The sequence below is a fragment of the Episyrphus balteatus genome, chromosome 2 (assembly GCF_945859705.1).
Source record: "Episyrphus balteatus chromosome 2, idEpiBalt1.1, whole genome shotgun sequence".
Lineage (NCBI taxonomy): Eukaryota > Metazoa > Arthropoda > Insecta > Diptera > Syrphidae > Episyrphus > Episyrphus balteatus.
In genome coordinates this window covers 27,178,624-27,198,240 of record NC_079135.1, presented here as the reverse complement: position 1 = coordinate 27,198,240, position 19,617 = coordinate 27,178,624, and the positions used below count along the sequence as shown (strand labels likewise).

The 19,617-nt window shown below is 30.5% G+C and overlaps 1 protein-coding gene across 2 annotated transcripts in view; it reads right to left on the bottom strand.

Annotated features, from left to right (window-relative positions):
• The window catches only part of LOC129912644 (cell adhesion molecule Dscam2), a 151,617-nt gene that overhangs the window by 95,590 nt on the left and 36,410 nt on the right, over positions 1–19,617 (bottom strand). For both annotated transcript variants that reach the window (XM_055990983.1, XM_055990984.1), the window contains exon 2: positions 16,390–16,930. In XM_055990983.1, the coding sequence (XP_055846958.1) occupies positions 16,390–16,441 (52 nt within the window). In that variant the 5' untranslated portion in view covers positions 16,442–16,930. The remainder of the gene's footprint in view (positions 1–16,389; positions 16,931–19,617) is intronic.

Genomic DNA, 19,617 nt, shown 5'->3' with positions numbered 1-19,617 from the left:
CATGATAAAAGTTTTGTGTGTTTTATTGCTTCCCCGATTAGATGATCCTGGAGATATCCTTCAATGGAGTTTAAGAAACAATTTAAATTTTTTCGTCTTCTTCTTTGGAATTTTGTTGGTTATTCTTCTTTCTTGTTGGCAGATTTAAGCAAGGATATACACGTACAAAATATCCTTTGAAACGGGGATCACCCACGTTAATTTTGTTGTTTTACATCAATTTTTGCGGACCCCCCGAAAAAGCAACGAGGCGATGATGGTTTTGGTATAGCTCGTAGGTACATCGACTTTGGGGTAATAAAGTATTCATTCATATTCCGTCATTCCCACTTGAGACAGTGAAAGGAGAGAGGATGCTTTATATGAATGAAGGTTGGAAATAAAGCAGATATACGAGTAGTTCGTGCAATTTTCAAGAAGAAATGAGTTTTTCTCGAAACTTGACTCCATCAGATCCATGATGATGATGGGAAATGTGCGAGAAGAGGGATAACCAACTTTTTCTGGGTATACGGTAGGTAGGATTCAAGGATATTTCATTATAATATTCATGAAGGAAATATTTTTGGGTATATAAATGACACACAAGTTGCGATGCGGTTTGTGCGGTTAATATAGATAGATATTTGTTTGTTTTTGAACTTTGTTCGATGAATATAAAGGATTCCCTTAAGTCCTGACGACCGTCAGTGTTGGCGGTTGTAAGGAGAGGTTCAAATGAAAAGAGGTATTATCTGGGAATTTATTATTATCAATGTGGGGAGTCTGGTAAATGTAGAAAGGTATATTTATATCTGGAATATAATTTTTGACTTTTAGGTTGTTATTATTTATTGAATTTATTTGTTTATTTACAATATCCTTATAATATTGAGGCGTATATAGATAGTAAATTAAAATAAATTAATCTTAGTCTTACATCCAGGTCACATAACGAATATTTCTGTTTTGTTTAATGCTTATAGTGTCTTAAATGCCCAATATATTGCAGTATTTACTTGGATAATTTAAATTTAAATGTGAATGTAAGCTATTAAAATCCTAAAAAGTAGAGTTAAACATCCGTTTTTATTTAGCCTCATCTCGAATTCCATTTGTATAGTAGATTTCCTACGAATCCTGAACAAAAATTTGCAGAATCAGTTTGAATTATTATAAAATTTCATATAAATTGAAGTTTATTATGAACGGATTTTGTGATTTTTTAAAAGGATTCATAAAAAATCTATTATATGAATGGAATTCGTGATAAGACCAATTAAAACTTCATTTATTTTCAGTTTATTAATAAACAGACATAAGCATTTTATAATAATACATTAAAAAAAAAAAAGATTTAACAAAAATAGCTCAAATTTAAACTTTTTATCGTTTACGATTTTCAATTATACCTATCTTATCTGTTAAAAAAAGATATAACAAATTATTATTAAGCACTTGGAATGATTGAAGTGAGATATTTTTTGGCGAAGACTTAAATGAAGCGGCAACCAATTACAGAAAAGTCGTTATAACTTAAGAAGCGATCGAAAACAATAAATTAACTTAAAACTTAGGAAAAATCAAAAAGAAGGTAGAAAATGAAAAAAAAAATAAATAAATAACTAAAAACTTAATTTTTTGTTGTAATCTCAATTTTTGACAACAGAACAAACACAAAAAAAAAAAGTTGCCTTGTCGCGAAAGTGTATTGGGAGCACAAATGTTTTCACTTAAGTATTCAATCGAAAAAAGTAAGTTACGAGCATATTTTTTTTATACCTAAAAAAAAGTTAACACAAGTTAAAAATAATTTTAACAAAACAAAAAACTGTTTGTTGACCTGTCAAGTTTTAGCGCACAAATTTCAGAAAAAAATTACAATTGGTGAAAAGTGTAAACTCGTTTTCATATAAAAAATAATTTTAGAAAAAAAAAATTGAAAATCGTTAGTCCTTTTTTTAAAAAAATTATTTTTTATGTACATTGAGGGAAAAAACGCAACGTAAAATGTTAAATGTTCAACGTTGATTTAATGTTGAAAAAATTAACATGAAACTTCTTCAAAATAAAATTAAAACAACGTAAGAATTTTTTTATTTTTGTCGGACTTTAGCTTTTGTTGCATTTTATCACTCTTATTTCCAACAGTGAGATAGCACGTTGGTAAAGCATTCGCCTAGTAGCCCAAGAGTTGTAGGTTCGTTCCCCAGCGGCTGCCCATTTTATCTTTTTTTTAAATAAATTGATCCTTTTTTTAAAATTGAAACAACTTTGATTTAAAGACGTTTTATAACGGTAAACCACTTTAAACTAACGATGTTCTACTTTGATTTTAAAATTTTCGTCTTCAGCGCAAAATCATTCCTAAAAATACTTGAATCAACGGGGTAACCGACGAAGTTACGAATACCAGAGTTACGGGCGACATAGTTACGAAAGTCAAAGTTACGCGAAACCGAAGTTACGAAAAACTAGAGTTACGAATTCTAAAGTTATGTTAAGCTATGACATGTGATTTTTGGGTTGGCAACAATTGCGAGGAACGATATGGAATTATGGAAATACAAACAAGAGATTAACATTTTTCTCATCGGTCAGAACTAAATGAGTTAAGCGAAATTGGGTGTTATTTAATCTTGTCAAATTTTGATTGGATAGGTATAGATATACATATATGGTTTTGTTTTTGTGAGAAGATCGCAAAAACGTTGAAATAGAAAAAAAAAAACATAAGTATACTTAGGTAAGTTTGGGGGACATAATTGAAATTAACTTCTTATTTGTCCAACTAATATTGCACCTACGTATTTTTGTTTTCTATTAATTAATATAATTATTCATAGCGTATTTTGTAATACCCACTTTGTATATCTATACCTATCCAAACAAAATTTTACAAGATTAAATAACACCCATTTTCGCTTAACTCATTTAATTCTGACCAATGAGAAAAATGTTAATCTCTTGTTTGTATTTCCATAATTCCATATCGTTCCTCGCAATTGTTGCCAACCCAAAAATCACATGTCATAGCTTAACATAACTTTAGAATTCGTAACTCTAGTTTTTCGTAACTTCGGTTTCGCGTAACTTTGACTTTCGTAACTCTGTCGCGCGTAACTCTGTTATTCCTAACTCCGTTACCATTTCGAATCAACGTGGTTTTCGTTGATTTTAAGTTGTTTTTTCCCTCAGTGATATAAAAATTTTCTAATATTTTTAAGAAATTATTATTCAACACATTAAAACGAAATTTCTATAAAATTCATGAAGTCCTTTTTAAAAATTGATTTTTCAAAAAAAAATTGAAATATTTTTCAAAAATAAAAAATGTCATTTTTGAAATTTTCGTAAGATTTTTATAATGTTTCTGTATAAAAATTTAGTTTGAAATCGGCTACGCGTCGTTTACAAGAAATTCAAAAATAAAACAACCTTTCTATAGCAGGCACCGATAATTACGATACAAAAATATTTTTTTTTATTTCAAAAGTTGATTCTTACGTGTATACCTAATACCTATTACACAAAAAATTTTTAATCAAAATCATTACAGTCGTTTAATAAGGGTATTTTTTACATACTTGCTATAGGTACTATAGCCTATAGGGCAAGTTTAGGACTCGTAAAAAAAAACGAACTCAAGATAACAATTTTACATGATATTACGATGATGGAGAATGCAAAAAAAAATTGGGTCCGGCAATTTTGTCTGTCTGTCTTTTAAACAAAAGAGTTTAGGTAAAAATAATATTAAAATTTTAGAAAATTTTCAAAAAAACACATTTTTGGATTTAAAAAATATATATATTTCCAAATATTTTTTTTGAAAAATCGATTCTTTGATTAAATTAATTATTTCTTTAAAATGGAATACCAATTTTTTTTTTTTTTTTGAAAAATAAATATAAATACCTACATACCTATAAATAATAATTTTTTTTTTTAAACGGCTCTAACGGTTTTCGAATTTTTTTTTCTAAAAATTCTTTTTTATACAAGAAATCAAATGGCATACTTGGTTTTGTGTAAGAAACGATGTTTACTTAACATTGTTTAGTCAATTATAAAAACAGATTTTATTTCACTACTTATGAAATTCCTTAAAAATATCCTTTTACCATAAGATCAAGTACGTGCAACCCCAGTCGTGCATTTTATTATATTTCCGTTATATGACAGTTAGCGTTTGTTTTGGTCCTAAAAAAATTTTAATTTTTCCTCTAGGGAATCACCAAAGTTTGAAAAAAATCCAGTCCTTAACTTGTCCTATGTAGTACCTAAGATAAATTTGACGTTTTCCAAAGTCTACTGCTTATTTGTTTAAGTTTTCCAGTAGTTAAAGATGCCAGTGACAGTGCATTTGACAAAACAAATATTCGTCGATTAAGTATCTGTAAAAAAAAATTTCCCATGCATCGCATTGTCAACGTCACAAGCAGGGGTACAAAGTTCAAATCTCAATATTGTCGCATTATATTGCATATATCAGTTTGCATTTTTTGGGAAAGGAACAAAAACACAAAAGCCGATCTTTTGCCCCCTCTTTGCGTGTTTGCTTGCAACTCATAATCTCTCTTCTATATGACCATTTTATGTAGGTATTGCCACGTATTGTCACGATTGCGTTAGACTAAAAAACATCTACCAAACACCCGCCCCTAATGGAACAAAATGCTGAGCCCTGTTTGTGAGTCCTTAATGACATCGCATCGCAACCTCGCGCGATGTGTGTGCGCGCATTCAGGATGATGACACTTATTAGCAGTAGCAGCAGCAGGAGTCACTGGTTCGTCCTTAAGGCTCTTGTTTGCTGTTTTTCTGCAATGAAATGCATTCTCATGATGTTTTTTGTTGAAGCTGCAGCAAGCAATTGTTGTGGGTGGTTGTGATGATTATGGGAGGATTGGTGCTATTAAATTGGCAAACACGGTTCAACTGGTGCAACCCTTTTAACCCTTGCGAATGTTTGCTGGGATATAGGTAAGGTATCCTGCTGCTACATCCACAGTATGTTGCATATAGTCGAGGGTTGTTATTTTACGCGCTTATCGCATGCAAGCACACACACAACGAATTCAAATCGAGGACATTAGATGCACGTGTGTTACTCTCGCAAACAGTCGATTGTTGAGTGGTTTGAATAAACAACAACAACAGCATAACGCAACAACAACAAAAATGAAAAAAAAAGGCTCAGCTCAAGTCCTTGGCAGATGATGGGCCGTTGTCGTTTGTTCAAGTGCATATTTGCTGCTACGCCTAAATAAAAAGTGTTGTGCACTTTTTTAATGTTTAATTAATATTTTTATATATATTTTATTTTGCTCTTGTTGTTGCTGTTATGCGTTATGTACATATTTACAAAAAGAATATCCTTTCAGTCGATTGGTGAGGATCTGCCATGTGATGCCTTAATTGGTGATTCAAATGGATACATGGCGAAATAGGTGGCAATCAGTGCAGGAGCCTACCTAATGGCTATAAAGTTTCCCGTAAATAAAGAAGATAATTGGATAAATTTTTTTTTTGTATCCTCTGATGGGTTTAATTGAAATATGTCAGGGCTGATGGATAAAAATTCCATTCAAAATTTTATCTTTAACAAAATATCTTGACAGAATGGGTTTTTTTGGTTGAAAAATTTAGTCTCAATGGAAAAGAAAAAAATCGCATACAGACATTAACCCTCGTCAAAATGGTTATCCTAAGATAATTAAGAATTTTTTTTTTGTCAAGATGGATAGCTTATAAATGATGGATATAAAATATTTACTAGACATGGTAAATCCATTCAAAATGATTTTTCTTAGACGCAATTCAACAGAAAAGGGCGTTGGTTAGTGAGATACGTAAGGTTTGAAAATGTTGAAGTTTTTTTTAAATAAATAATAAGCTTTTATTTCATATTAATCAAAAAGATTTGGCTGTTATTCTGTATTTGATTTAGATTTTATTTAAGCATTAAATCGTGCATCAGAAGACTTTGAGTTTTTGAAAAGATTGCCCCATTTGGTGGAGTGGTCAGAATGTTTTTGAAATGCGATCTCATGTGAAAATGAAAAAAAGAATGACAGCTGTCAGACAGGATTTGTGTTTTGAAAGAAAAACTTGGGTGGAATTCTAATAGTTTTTTTTTTTTAACTTTTTCCAACTTAAGGCTGTTACTAAGGGTTACGTTGGTTTTGGTTCGGAATTGTTTTGATAGTTTTGAGAAAAGAAAAGGTCAAATAATGTACATACCTATTTACAAAATTTCACCTGGTGCTTTTCAAAAATGTGACAGCCACCAATGTACACGTAAGTCTTTTTGAAAAAGCGATATAAGAATAATCACAGTTGCACCTGAACTTTTACCAAGAAGAAAAAAAAAAAAAAAACTAACGACTGGATTGCACGTAAAAATTACATAGACATTTGAAGCTTTAGAAAACATAAAATTTGTTTTTAAAATCTTAAAAACATCTTTTTAAATAGTTTTGACTTTTAAACGGAAAATTTATTTCAAAAGCTCACATCAAATTTTTACCAAATTAACCAAAATGTGAGCATGCAGCTATATATTCTCATGTGTTCACTCACATTTATTGTAGAAATCGCGTCATTTAATCCCCCCGGACACCATATAAGGCTGCGATTTAAAGCTGCAAGACCTTTGAATCAGTTATTAGAATGCAAAAGGCTATAAAACTGCACTCACAATTTAGTTATACCTCCCAAAATTTGCTGCGGGTTCTCGGTATAGTTCCATTTCATTTAGTTGTAGAAAAAAATTTTTTGAATTGTTGGAACCGCTTTAATATAATGTTTCAAACATTTTTCAAAACAAACATGGTATTCCATTCAAAAGCACTACTTTACGACAACTAAAAGCTACAACTGTGACGAATAAAACAAAGTTTAAACAAAATTATAAACCTGTTTTCAAAAAATTGTTACAAAAAATTATATATTTTCAATCCAAAAACGTGTTTTTCAAGGACTCCACTCGTTTTTAATATTTATTATAATATTTTCATTGAAATCGGTTGAATCGTACGAGCCAGAAAAGAAAAAACAGTTTTAGGGCAGGCACCTTTATTAACTATAAAAAAATATGTTTTCTATTTTGAAAGAATGGCCTGTAAAAGTGCACACAAACTTTTTAATCAAGATCGTTAGAGCAGCTTTTGATAAAAGTTAGATTTTTCATTAATTTTATGTCCCTCTAGGAAATCTTATAACACTCATAGCTACCAATTTTGAAGAAAAGATTGGACAGTATAGATACAGACACACTCACAGACATGCAGAATTAAGGCACCTACTTTATTGCATTTTATATCATTGTAACGTCATTTGGGATTTTATCTCAAGTCTAATGCTAGAATTTATTAATTAACAAAAATTATGTTAAAAAAATGTCACACATACGCCACAGTGACTGTTAAAAAAAGTGTTTCCTGTTGTTGAGGGGTTAAGGGAATTTACTTCTATTTAACAAAAACTGATCTCAAATATAGGATCTATAGTTATTTAAGCTAGCCTGTTTCAGGTTGACTTAAAAAAAAAAAACGAAGATTAAACAATCTTCTTATTTTTTTCTCACTTATTTAATTTTTCACAATTCGAGTATACATACATACTTTATATACATACGTTATATACATACAATCATAAACAAATAAAGCAAAATGAAGTTGATTGCATGATCATGATCCTGAAAAGTTTTTTTTTGAAGTGAAAACTTCTTTAGTATCGTAGTGATTTGAAACAAGATGAAACGAAAACGCGACACGAACATTCAACTTTTTATAACTTTTTTTTTGTAATTTGTACTGTAGATAGGTAATTAAATAAATTATTATTGTACAATGTTTCAATTATTTTCATATTCAAAATTCTGAGATAACGGTAAACAGATGTTCTTTTCCTACACAAGTTATATCTTTTGATCTAGTGCACATACAAATTTGATTTAACTTTAATACGCATGCTTATAACATAACCTTTTATTTGATATATCACACATAACGGTACGTGTTCTAAAAGTTACACAATCTTAAAATGCCACCAGTGTAGGAAGTACCGTAATCTCAGTTTTAAATTTCGAGATGGTTGACTTTAAAAAATTCTTACTTTTTTTTTAGGCATGATAGAAACGTGCTTGAAAAGTCAAATACAAATAATAAGCTTTCACATGATTTAAAATTTATTATTTTTTTTAATTTATTAGGTTGTCATATAAAAGATATGGATTTAAAGGTGATGGAAAAAAAAAATTTTTAATTTTTTCGATTTTTATTTTATGCAAGAAAAATAATTTTTAAGTTTTCACTTCTACCACGTGTGAATTGCACACATGACTTTTTTTTTAAATTTAATCGTTTAATTGGCTTTAAAAAATGGTTTTCGGTTGTTGTTCTTTCGTTTTAATTTGTTTTCAATTTTGATGAAAACTTTAACATTTGAGTTACTTTTACCATAAGAACAAGTTCGTGCGAAAAAATGCCGGCTTTTGTCCAGTTTTTCTTTAATTCCATGTCAAATTTTATCGCTGTACTATTATTTTAAGAATTGTCCTATTTTTCGTTTTTTATTTTTTCGGTATAAAAAAAAATCAAGTCCACTGAATTTTTTAAAAATACTCTAATATACATACCTTATTTTATGGGGCCTTTAAAATTTTCATATACCTACCTACATTTTACTAGTTTTTGAAACGATAATTTGAGAAAATATTATTTTTTTTTTTCAATTTTAATTTTAAAGAATTATCTTTAACCAACCACAAATTCGTATTTAACAAAAAAAAAAAAACTGACTTTAATTTAAATTTATTTCCCTGGTCAGACTCATGAGTCATTCCTAAAGCAAATACCGCACCATCATATGCCCATTTAAGCCCATTAATATCCAATTCAGAACAAACATAGAACCCCCATGAAATATAAAACCACTTCAGTCTACATGTGTAGAGAACCATCAGCGCAATGGTCGCAGCCAGCGAATGCACAAGTTCTTGTTAGAATTTGTCATCGCACATACAAATTCAGCCTCCAGGATCTCTCTCTCTCTCTGCACATTTCAATATAGATCCCAAAATTCTGATAATAACTTTTCTTTCAATAAAACAAAAAAACCAAAAAAAAAGAATCAAACCAGGACGAAAATCAGTATATTCACCTCTCCACCATATCAACCCACTATGACGGTGACTAATTGGACGGTTTTCAATTTCCCATGTAGAAAAGTGTGCATGCATAAGGAGCAGTAATTACCCATACCCACTTAAAAGTGTCGACGGACAAAAAAGAAAAAAAAAATAGATTTTTCAACAAACATGATGATGAGAGAGGGAGACAGAGAGACATCCGATATTCGACTGCAACATTTCTACTGATGCACGATAAGTCATGAAGTAATCCTTCGAAAGTGTCCTTGCATTGCTACTTTCGCTCTTTACACAAAAGAACTCCTCCTCGCCTCTTTGCTAGCCATTTTTTTTCGTCCTTTTTTTTTTACCAAACATAAAAGGACAAAAATATCCTTTGATTTTTTCTGCTGCATGTGATGTGCATGAATGGTCGTTATCTATTTTTGACATCTTCTCGTCGAAATGCAATGCCCTCATCGAGAATTCTCAACACAGAGAACACACAGTGTAAAGTGGTACAGCGGTTCTTGTTCTTGTTCTATTGAATTCGCTTCGTCCTGGTAAATTGCTGTGAAATGGACTAGAAGACGGGATACGGGAAGAAAAAAAAAATCTGTCATCGTTGGTTGGATGGTATATTGGCGTTCGTTGGTGATAAGGTTGCCTTATTATTAATTTTATTTTTTTTTTTTTATATCTCGTCATCAGGACGAAAGTCCTGGCTAACTGCAAGATTCTAGAGATGGATGATGGATGAGGTGAGGATGCTGGATCATTAAAAATTTCTTCAACCATCAGCATCAGCATGGAAAGCGAAATTAAAACAAAATCCTATGTCTCTTTCCCCGTCTGTCCCGCCGTATCGCCCCCTGGTGAGGAGAATGAGAACTAACTGAGTGTGAGTGAGTGTGTAAACCCAGTGTTTGCATTCTTGCAATGAAAGCAGATTTCTGCAACCATTGTAAACACTCGAGTGTGTTTTTTTTTTTTTCGAGGATAAAGTAATGGAATCCTTTCCTATTAAAAAACTACCATCACATCGTCATATCCTCGTCGCTTTCGTCGTCGTCGTTGTCGTTGTCGACATCGTCCTCTTTTAAGCTATGGCATTTGTTTTTGCCATATCGCGCCATTGAAGACACAAAGCAAACAAACTTAATCACAAGCAAAGAACTGTGGTTGGAAAAATGGCGGGATGGCAATATGAGAGTTGGTTGGGGGTGGCAATGGCACTGGGTGGGAAAAGTGGGAGAGTGAGTTTTGGCGGGGGGATATACCGATTGTGGCCGGAAGCGTTATGCACTCATTAATCGTGGCGCAAACTATCGTGAAAGGACATTCACACCGTGAGGGTGTGTTGAACTTGGTCCATAGCTGCTGCTGCAATGTGGCAAAATATGGAGAGGTTTCAACACACAGCAACAGAGCATCAGCATCGCAGTACAAGTAGCAGCTGTTTCACAAGTTGGTGGGTCGTGTTCTAAATTTGTTGCACCATGATGCCATTGAATGCGGTTGCCAGAGACAGCGCGAGGTAATACCATATAGCACCCTAGTCAACCAAACCAGGCAGACAATTGGACGAGCAAAAAGAAGAAACACACAAAAAAAAAAAAAAGTTATTGAAGATCCTTTTTTGGTGGCATAATCTGTGACTTTAAGGAGTATGATAACTTTGCTTAAGGGGCTGCTTGCTTCTCTTGAAATATATAAACTTTTGATGTTTTTTTTTTTTTTTCTTGGCCTTGGCTATATAGTTTCAAGGAGTATGATTATAGTGAATGAGATGAAATATTCAAAAGTTAAGTTTTGAGAGGGTGAATACATAAATTTAGAGTTTGGTAGAAGGACCTCAAGAAACTCTTTCCGGTCGGCATGGAATTGTGCAAATGACTGCGGCTTTTAATTTGCATTTGTTTTTTTTTTATTTTTTCAAGAACATTTCAATAATACTTTGCAAAATGTACAAAATTTTGAATAAAACTTTTGCAAAAAGGAAAATTTTTGTTGCCAAATGAGTGTTGCCAAATGAGAGGGATTCATTGTATTCAAATATATTGCCAATGGCAAGGGTACGGTTATTGCGTTTAGACGTAACCTTAAGTTTTTTAACCTTCAATAAGAAATATTATTTAACTACGGTTTTGAATGTTAACATTTACTCAAAACAAACCAAGTTCAAATGCGTTTTTTTTTTATTTTTGGCAAGATTCCCTATAAAAAGTTTGTCTAATTTGCCCATTTCTTCCATCACTTTTGTTATTTATTGATCATTAACCATTTTTAAAACATTTATTTTTCATTAAATTGAGTTGTCAACTACATACTTTAGTGCGTCAATGCAACACACACTACAACATTTAATATGAATTCTATATAAGTTTGTGAAAATCTTTAAACGAAAAATCCATCAGCCATTGGAAAACATTTGGTACCTGCTTAAGTCATTTGATTTGAAATACATTTAATTAACTTTACGTAGAACGTTCAAGTACCATGTCTACCTACATGTCTTTTTCGAAATCAATGTCAAAACTAAAATGAAAAAAAAAAAAAAACGAGAAAATAATCGTATATTTCAGGTAACTTTACACAATAATGAAAATGTTTTTAAGGATACATGCAGCATTGACATTGACATTGAAGTTTAGGTTTGCCATAATGCAATGTAGACATCATTTCATCAGATTTTCTTCGTAAAAATATTGCCATTGAAAATTAATTCATGTTACTAAGAAATTTTATTTATTGTGATTTGATTTTGTAATCTTAAAATATAATATTCAAGAACACACATTTTGGAGAAATAGGTAAATGCATAACCTACATATATGACCAGGTAGCTGGGGCAGTAGATATGACAATATTCAAGGCTAAGTTCAATATAAAGTGCTTTAAGTCGTAAAAATGCAATTATTATAAGGCCAGTTTTTCCACAACTCATAGTAGAGAAAGCAATCAAAGCTCATAAGATTGCAATATTAGGGAACCAAGCCAAACACCTCCGAATTTTATGTTTTTTTTTTCAACTGTTCCCAGTTTTTAAAAATTAAAATAAAAATGTTGGTAAACAAAATCATTTTTTATTTTAATTTCATAAATTATGTACCTAAATAATAAATGATTACCTAAATGATATCTAGATGTTATTTAAGGAGACAAATTTATGCGAGATCAATGAAAATTTCGCATCGATTAAGAAGTAATTTTTTAAAAAATTGCATTTAAACTGTAAATAAAAATAAATATTTGAAAGGCAACAACTTCAAAAAATTACAGTCAAGACTTATCTCATAAAATTTTACTATATTTATTGTTAGTCAAAAGAGAAAAAGGTCCTAATACAAAATTTAAAAAAATTACTTTATTTTTATTGAATTTTCTTGATAAAAACTAAACTTTTAATTTTTTATAGGTACTGAAATTACATATATGCTTTTCTCTAAAACTTTGAAAAATAAATTTTTAATCAATAAAAGGTATTGAATGAAGAATAAATAACTTAATATTTAAATGTTGAACTTTGAAAAACAAATTCCTCCCAAAATTTCAACTTCCTACGATGAGTAGTTTCTGAGATATAGGACTTGGCAATTTTTGAAATTACTTTAAAAATCTGTAATTTAAAGAAAAATTGTCAAGAGAACAATCTAAATTTAATTGATACGAATTTGAACCCAAACTTTAGAACTTGGTACACTTTACATCTCAGTACTTTTTGTGCCAGCATAATTTCAACATAGGAGAACTTGGCTCTTTTTTTAACAGTAATGTTTTTGTTGTGATATAATTAACAGAATCCTTTAACATTATTTAATTTATGAAATCATAAAAAATAAATTAAAAAATATTGGTTTTCTTCACAAAAATCTTCATTTAAGTTTTAAAACACAATAGGCAATTTTTAACCCTTCGAGGTTAAAGTATTTTTAATTTTATCTACCTTTGAAAGAAATATCATCAAAATCGGAGCTATTTGCCCGGGTTTTATAACATTACAATTTTTTTAAAGCTTTAGTTACTCCAAAATATATAATTCATTCGTTTCTTTGTATTTATGTTCATCGTCTAACCCTAGTCTAAATATTAAAAGTACCTTAACCTTTATCCAAAGTCAAAAAAAAAATATAGGATAAGCAAAACCACAATACACAGTACTGTGAAGCAAAAGTAGGATCATTTATCATACCAATCAATCGTTATGTTCATATTGATGCTCTCTTGTCAGCGGAAACGTAAAGTTTCTTCCGAATTCCTATCGGAAACATGATTTTATAAAATTTCATAAGAGTCTTAAATTAAACATTGAAAGTTTTGCATCCATTAAACATTTTTTTTTATCCTAAAAACAAATCATCTTAAATTATTTTGTCTTTAAAAAGGAAAATCTCTGTCCTTTTATGAGAGCTTATACATTATACTTCAAACTTACCAAATAACAAGGAGTGGCAAAAGAATGCTATGTATATAATTTGGTCTCAGCCATACTTTATTGAATTTTATAAGTTTTGCTATGTACATAATAATGTTAATTTCATGATTTGAACTTTTGAAGTTTAATTTTTTTTTCTCTCCAGAAACTAAATATAAGTAAAAAAAAATTTAAATTTTAAAGTTAAAAATGTCTAAAGGGATGCGAATTTTATGAAAAACTAGGCGGACTTCGTTACGCCTCTTCTGCTATTTACTTACAATTTTGGAGTGTGTCAATCTTTTCCAAAAAAAAGAGTCACAATATCAAATACAGGTCTTTATAAATAAAAGAATGTGTTTTTTGAGTTCTATTGATCGCATTATCAAAATTGATGTTTGTAGGCCTAAAATTTCTGTATTTAGAATATGAAATATTACGAATTTAGGCTATTCGTATGAGTTGGAAAACTAACTTTTTTGAACCCCTTGAAAACAATATAAAGCCAAAACTTGAGAAAATCGTTTAAAAAAAAATTTTGAGTGGACCACGCTAACCATTTATGGTATGAAAATAGATGTTGCCCGATTCTTAGACTTGCCCGATGTACCCACAAAATTTCATAAAAAATAGTTAACAAAATACATACAAAACATTTTTGGTTGGACCACCCTAACTATTTAGTGGTATAAAAATAGATGTTGGCCGATTTTAGACTTACCCGATATACCTACAAAATTTTATAAAAATCATTTCAATAAAATATAGAAATTTTTTTTGGTTGGACCACCCTAACTATTTTATCATATGAAAATTCATGTTGGTCGAATGTCCGGTTTTCAGACTTCCCGACATACACAAAAAATTTCGAAATTTCCTGACATACACAAAAAAATTTAGCTCGACCACCCTAACAATTTAGAGGTTTGAAAAATAGATATTTGCCTATTCTCAGACCTACCCGATATGTGTACAAAATTTCATAAAAATCAGTCCAGCCGTTTCGGAGGAGTTTTGTAACAAACACTGCGACATGAGATGTTTATATATTAGATATAGATTTTTATACCATTAAGTTTATTCTTATGAAATAAGAGCTTCTAAACTACATAATCATTTTTTTCAAAAAACAATACCGACTTCCATGGATCAAAACTGTGGCTTTTCTAGTAGTTCCTATAGCCAAAAATGAACTAAATTGAAATAGAAAGCCACCAGCTTTCCAATACAAAAAGAATTATCCAAATTGGTGCACTCAGTCCAAAGTTATGAGGTGACAAACACACAAAAAAACATACAGACGGTAAAAAGAGTACTAAAGTACTCTTTATAATTTAATTTAATAAATTTAATTTAAATTTAATTTATTTTTATGCTGAAAACGATAGCATACAAATAAATTTCTCAAAGAAAATTGACCTTGAGGTCAAAAATCATCATGGCCAAGAAAAAATTAAAACTATTTAAATTTATTTTTTGAGCAAAAAAAAAAGTTGAAAAAAAAATTATTTGTTAAACATAGCTGACTATAAAAAAATTTCCTCATAAAATTGTATTTTTCAATTATAAATAGACACAGATGCTTAAAGTAAACTTCTTCTTGAACTTGATGAAAACATTTTTTTTTTTTTTCTGATTGAAAAGAATTCAACCGATTTCTTTACAAATCCATCTCAACACCCTTATACCCCATCCTTTTAAATCCACTTTAGTTTGCTACCAAAACCAAACTTTGTGAAACGTGATATTTTTTCAATGTGCTTCCAGCAAAGTGAGAGTTTGAAAGACTAAATAAGTAACACAACCTTTTCCAATTATTATTTTTTTTTTTTGCTTAACAAAATAAGAAAATGTAAAAAAATATCTTGAATAAAATTGGGGCAAAATAAAAAAAAACTCTCCAAGACGCAAAAAAAAACGCCAATCCAAAGATCCTGTTAATTTCCTATCTGCATGAGCAAAAGAAAGTTCCCTCTTTACTCTCCTTGGCACACAATAAATTCAAATCAAAGTGGATCATTGAGAAACAATTTTTTTTTCTTTTTCTTTGCCCTTTATCGATTCTTAAGGAGAGAAAATCCTTAAAAGCAACAACACGCCTTCCAATAGACTGTTTAAAGAAAAAAAAAACTGAAGAAAAAAAAAAAAAAAAACACTTTGTAAGGATAACTCACCTCGAAGTTCGTGTTATTTTTTTATTTCTTTGAATCATTTTTTGTATTTTTTTGGGTTGTTTTTTGGTATTCACTTAGCAAACATATTTTCCAGCGTTTAATTCTTCCAAGCAGAAAAAAAGGTCCTTATTCTCTTTGAGATTTCTTCTGCTCTCGATTTCTTCAAAAAAAAAAAAAAAAAAAAAAAACAAGGGTCCTGATACTGTTATTGGGTAAAGGTAGTCAAGGAAAATGTCAAATAAACTGTTATAATATTTGGATTTAAAGCACTTCCTTATTCCCAAAGCGAAAAAGGACTAAATTCAATTCAAAAATACCATTTTTTGTTTAACTCGAACTGGACTGGAGCTAAATCAAGCGTATCCATTTTGCTGGAGGGGAAAGGACGATTATTTTTTGCTGGTATAAACATCAAATAAATTTGAAAGGGAAGAAGGGAAGCGGTTTTGTTTATTTATTTTTTTTTTTTTGGAACAAATCAAGTTGTTTACTTTCTTTAAAAATCTCCAGACGAACTCTATTTACCATCGTCGCCGCCATTGAAATAAAGGACTACGCAAAATATTACCGCGACGTGTCGTCTTCGTCGTCGGGAGAAAAGGTATTCAAGGATACACCTTTTTATAAGGAGGATTGAATGAATTGGGAAGAAATTTTGTATGCAAAAAATTAACAGGATAACTCACCTCGAACGATATACAGGATCAGAACAGCCTTAAAAAGGCCGTGTAAATCCATTTTTTATTAAGTCTAATGCTTTCCATTACATTTTTTATGAGAATAATTTTCGGAGATTGTTTTTTTCTGACATCGACGTTGTTCAAGTTGTTGTTGTTGTTAGCTTTATGTCTTGGATCTATGTTAAGAGTCCTTGTTTGTTTATGTATTTTTATTTTTCTGGTGGTGGGAAGTAGTCGTGTTCAGGTGGGTTACGAGCGAAAAAAGATGGAGATGACGTTTCTGGATGAATGGTCTTGGTCTTTTGTGGCTTACAGCTAGTTGCTAGGTAGTAGTTTTTGTAGTATCCTTGGAAATTTTTTTCAAATAACTTCACATACACGACAGCAAGGAGAGTTGTAGTAGAATCCTTTTGCAATTAACATAATTTCATTTGTATTGTTTGTGATGTTGTTGTGGTGCTGGCTTGAGGCAACAACAACTTAGCAAGGACCCACTTTATATTATTATCCAGTCCAACTTGGTTTTTCAGGACTCGTCTCTCTCTGGCTGTAAGAAAAAAAAATATATAAAATAGTATTAAGGAAGAAAAAGCAAAAGGATAAAATAAATTAAATGAAAACCAGCTTAAACACACTCTCAAGACAGGATGACAGTTATATTTCTCTTCTTTTTTTTTTGTTTTTGTTTATTTGTGTCATGCTAAAAACCCACATCCAGGCATTCAGTCAGGCACACAAAATTAATTACGCCATGTTGGTAGATTGGTATACCTTACTCCAACAACAACAAAAACCTTAGCAAGGATACGGGAAGGATAAAAACGGAATGGAACGTCGAGTTTTATGTGTGATAAGGACGAGAGGGAGGGCTGAGTTGGTTGATATGGCAAAAAAAGATGAGCCAGCAGGAACTTGAAAGAATTCACTTCTTTTGTGTTATCCGTGTCTTTCCGTTGCTCCAGAGCATTTACATTATAATAAGAGAGAAGGAGGTTATGGCTTTTTAATTAGAAGCCAAAAGCAGCTTCTCCATCACAGAGCACAGGATTTTTTTTATTTGTTTTTTTGTTTTTATTTTGATATCAAAAGAATTTGACCTAGTATAACGAATTTCTTTGGTAAATCTTTTAAATCCTGGCAAAGTTTTTCGTTTGAGAGCTTGTTTCGCTAATTTTTTGTTGTTTTATTTAATTTTTTTTCTTGTCTTTGTTTTGTCCTCCCAAGTGAATCATGGAAGAGAGGAAAAACGAGATGGTGGGGAATTTTGTTGTGTTTATTACGTTTTGATAACCATGATAAGAGACAGAGGTACCTACCTATACCTATGTGGTTGTATAGTGTTTATATAAAAACATGTCTTCCGGCATTTTGTCATGGTGGTTTTGTCAGTTCTAAGAGGTTTCAGGATATAATAATAAAAAGGATCTTTTGGCTAGAGGATTTTCTTTTTATTTGCTGGTAGGTAACTACATTTAAGATTTTAGTTAAGTCGTGAAAGGTGCCAAGTTTAAAAGTTTTTTTTTTTTGTATTATATTTGTTTAATCCTACTAACCTGGTTAGGATAGGTAAAAAGTTTTTAGGAAATACAAAAAAAACACTTTAATTTAATTAGAAATAAGTTTTTAAAAGTTTTTTGGTCTAATTGTGACTTTTTGAAAAAGACTGAATGATATCTTAAACCTACTTAAAAATACTAAGACCTCAAACGCATAGACATCCTTTCAAGAAAAGTTCACACAAATATTTAAATCCCGAGTAATCTAAGTAGTTATAATACAGTCAAATAAGGAGAAAAAAGGGGTAAATCTCGGAATGAATGTTAGTAGAATTTTTTTTTGCTCAATATCTTCCTTTTGCCATTCTAGAACATATCTCAAAAGTCTAGAAAAATCTCATGTCCGCTTGTCGCGATTTCAAGGTCAAATCGCGAAATGGAGATTTTCAAAATTAGCAAAAATAGGCTATTGTATTATATACACATATGATACATGATTTCAAGGTATTTTTTAATGCTGATTCCAAAAAATCTAAAATCAAGACAATCTGACGTCTCTGGAAAAAGTTATACCTGTTTTTCATCTGTCAACTCATATTATTATAACAGTTGCAAACTTACTGCCGAAAAACCCTTAAAAGTTATGGTAGATGAACCAAATTTTGCATGAAGATTTAAGAATCCATCATTATTAAAAATCAAAACAATCCATTACAAAAAACATATATACCTACGAAATAATGGTATTTTTTGATGGAGGGGCAAATTTTAGGATATGCACTAAAGAAGCTTCTTGTTCATCTTAGGGATAAGTGGTAATAGGCTAATTTTTTCATTTTAATCTTTGTTTTTATATTCTTTAACTACCCTCAAAAATCTAAAAAAATCTCATGTCCGCAAGTCCTAATTTTCCTGGTTTGAAGATAAGGTGCAGATTTTAAAAAATTGAAAAACAACACTTCAGATATTTGTGTCAGATCAACATGAATAAGGTGCATTACTTTTCAGGGATGTTCAGGTTGACTTATTGTGCTTAAATACCCTTAAATCATGTCGCTTATGTTGGTATACATATAAAAATTTAAACTTTTCTTATTAATTTTTAAAAATCTGCACCTTATTTTCAAATCAAGAAAATTAGGACTTGCGAACATGAGATTTTTTTAGATTTTTGAGGGTAGTTAAAGAATATCCAAACAAAGATTAAAATGAAAAAATTAGCCTATTAGCACTTATTCCTAAGATGAACAAGAATCTTCTTTATTGCATATCCTAAAATTTGCCCCTCCATCAAAAAATACCATTATTTCGTAGGTATATATATTTTTTGTAATGGATTGTTTTGATTTTTAATAATGATGGATTCTTAAATCTTCATGCAAAATTTGGTTCATCTACCATAACTTTTAAGGGTTTTTCGGCAGTAAGTTTGCAACTGTTATAATAATATGAGTTGACAGATGAAAAACAGGTATAACTTTTTCCAGAGACGTCAGATTGTCTTGATTTTAAATTTTTTGGAATCAGCATTAAAAAATACCTTGAAATCATGTATCATATGTGTATATAATACCATAGCCTATTTTTGCTAATTTTGAAAATCTCCATTTCGCGATTTGACCTTGAAATCGCGACAAGCGGACATGAGATTTTTCTAGACTTTTGAGATATGTTATAGAATGACAAAAGGAAGATATTGAGCAAAAAAAATTTCTACTAACATTCATTCCGAGGTTAA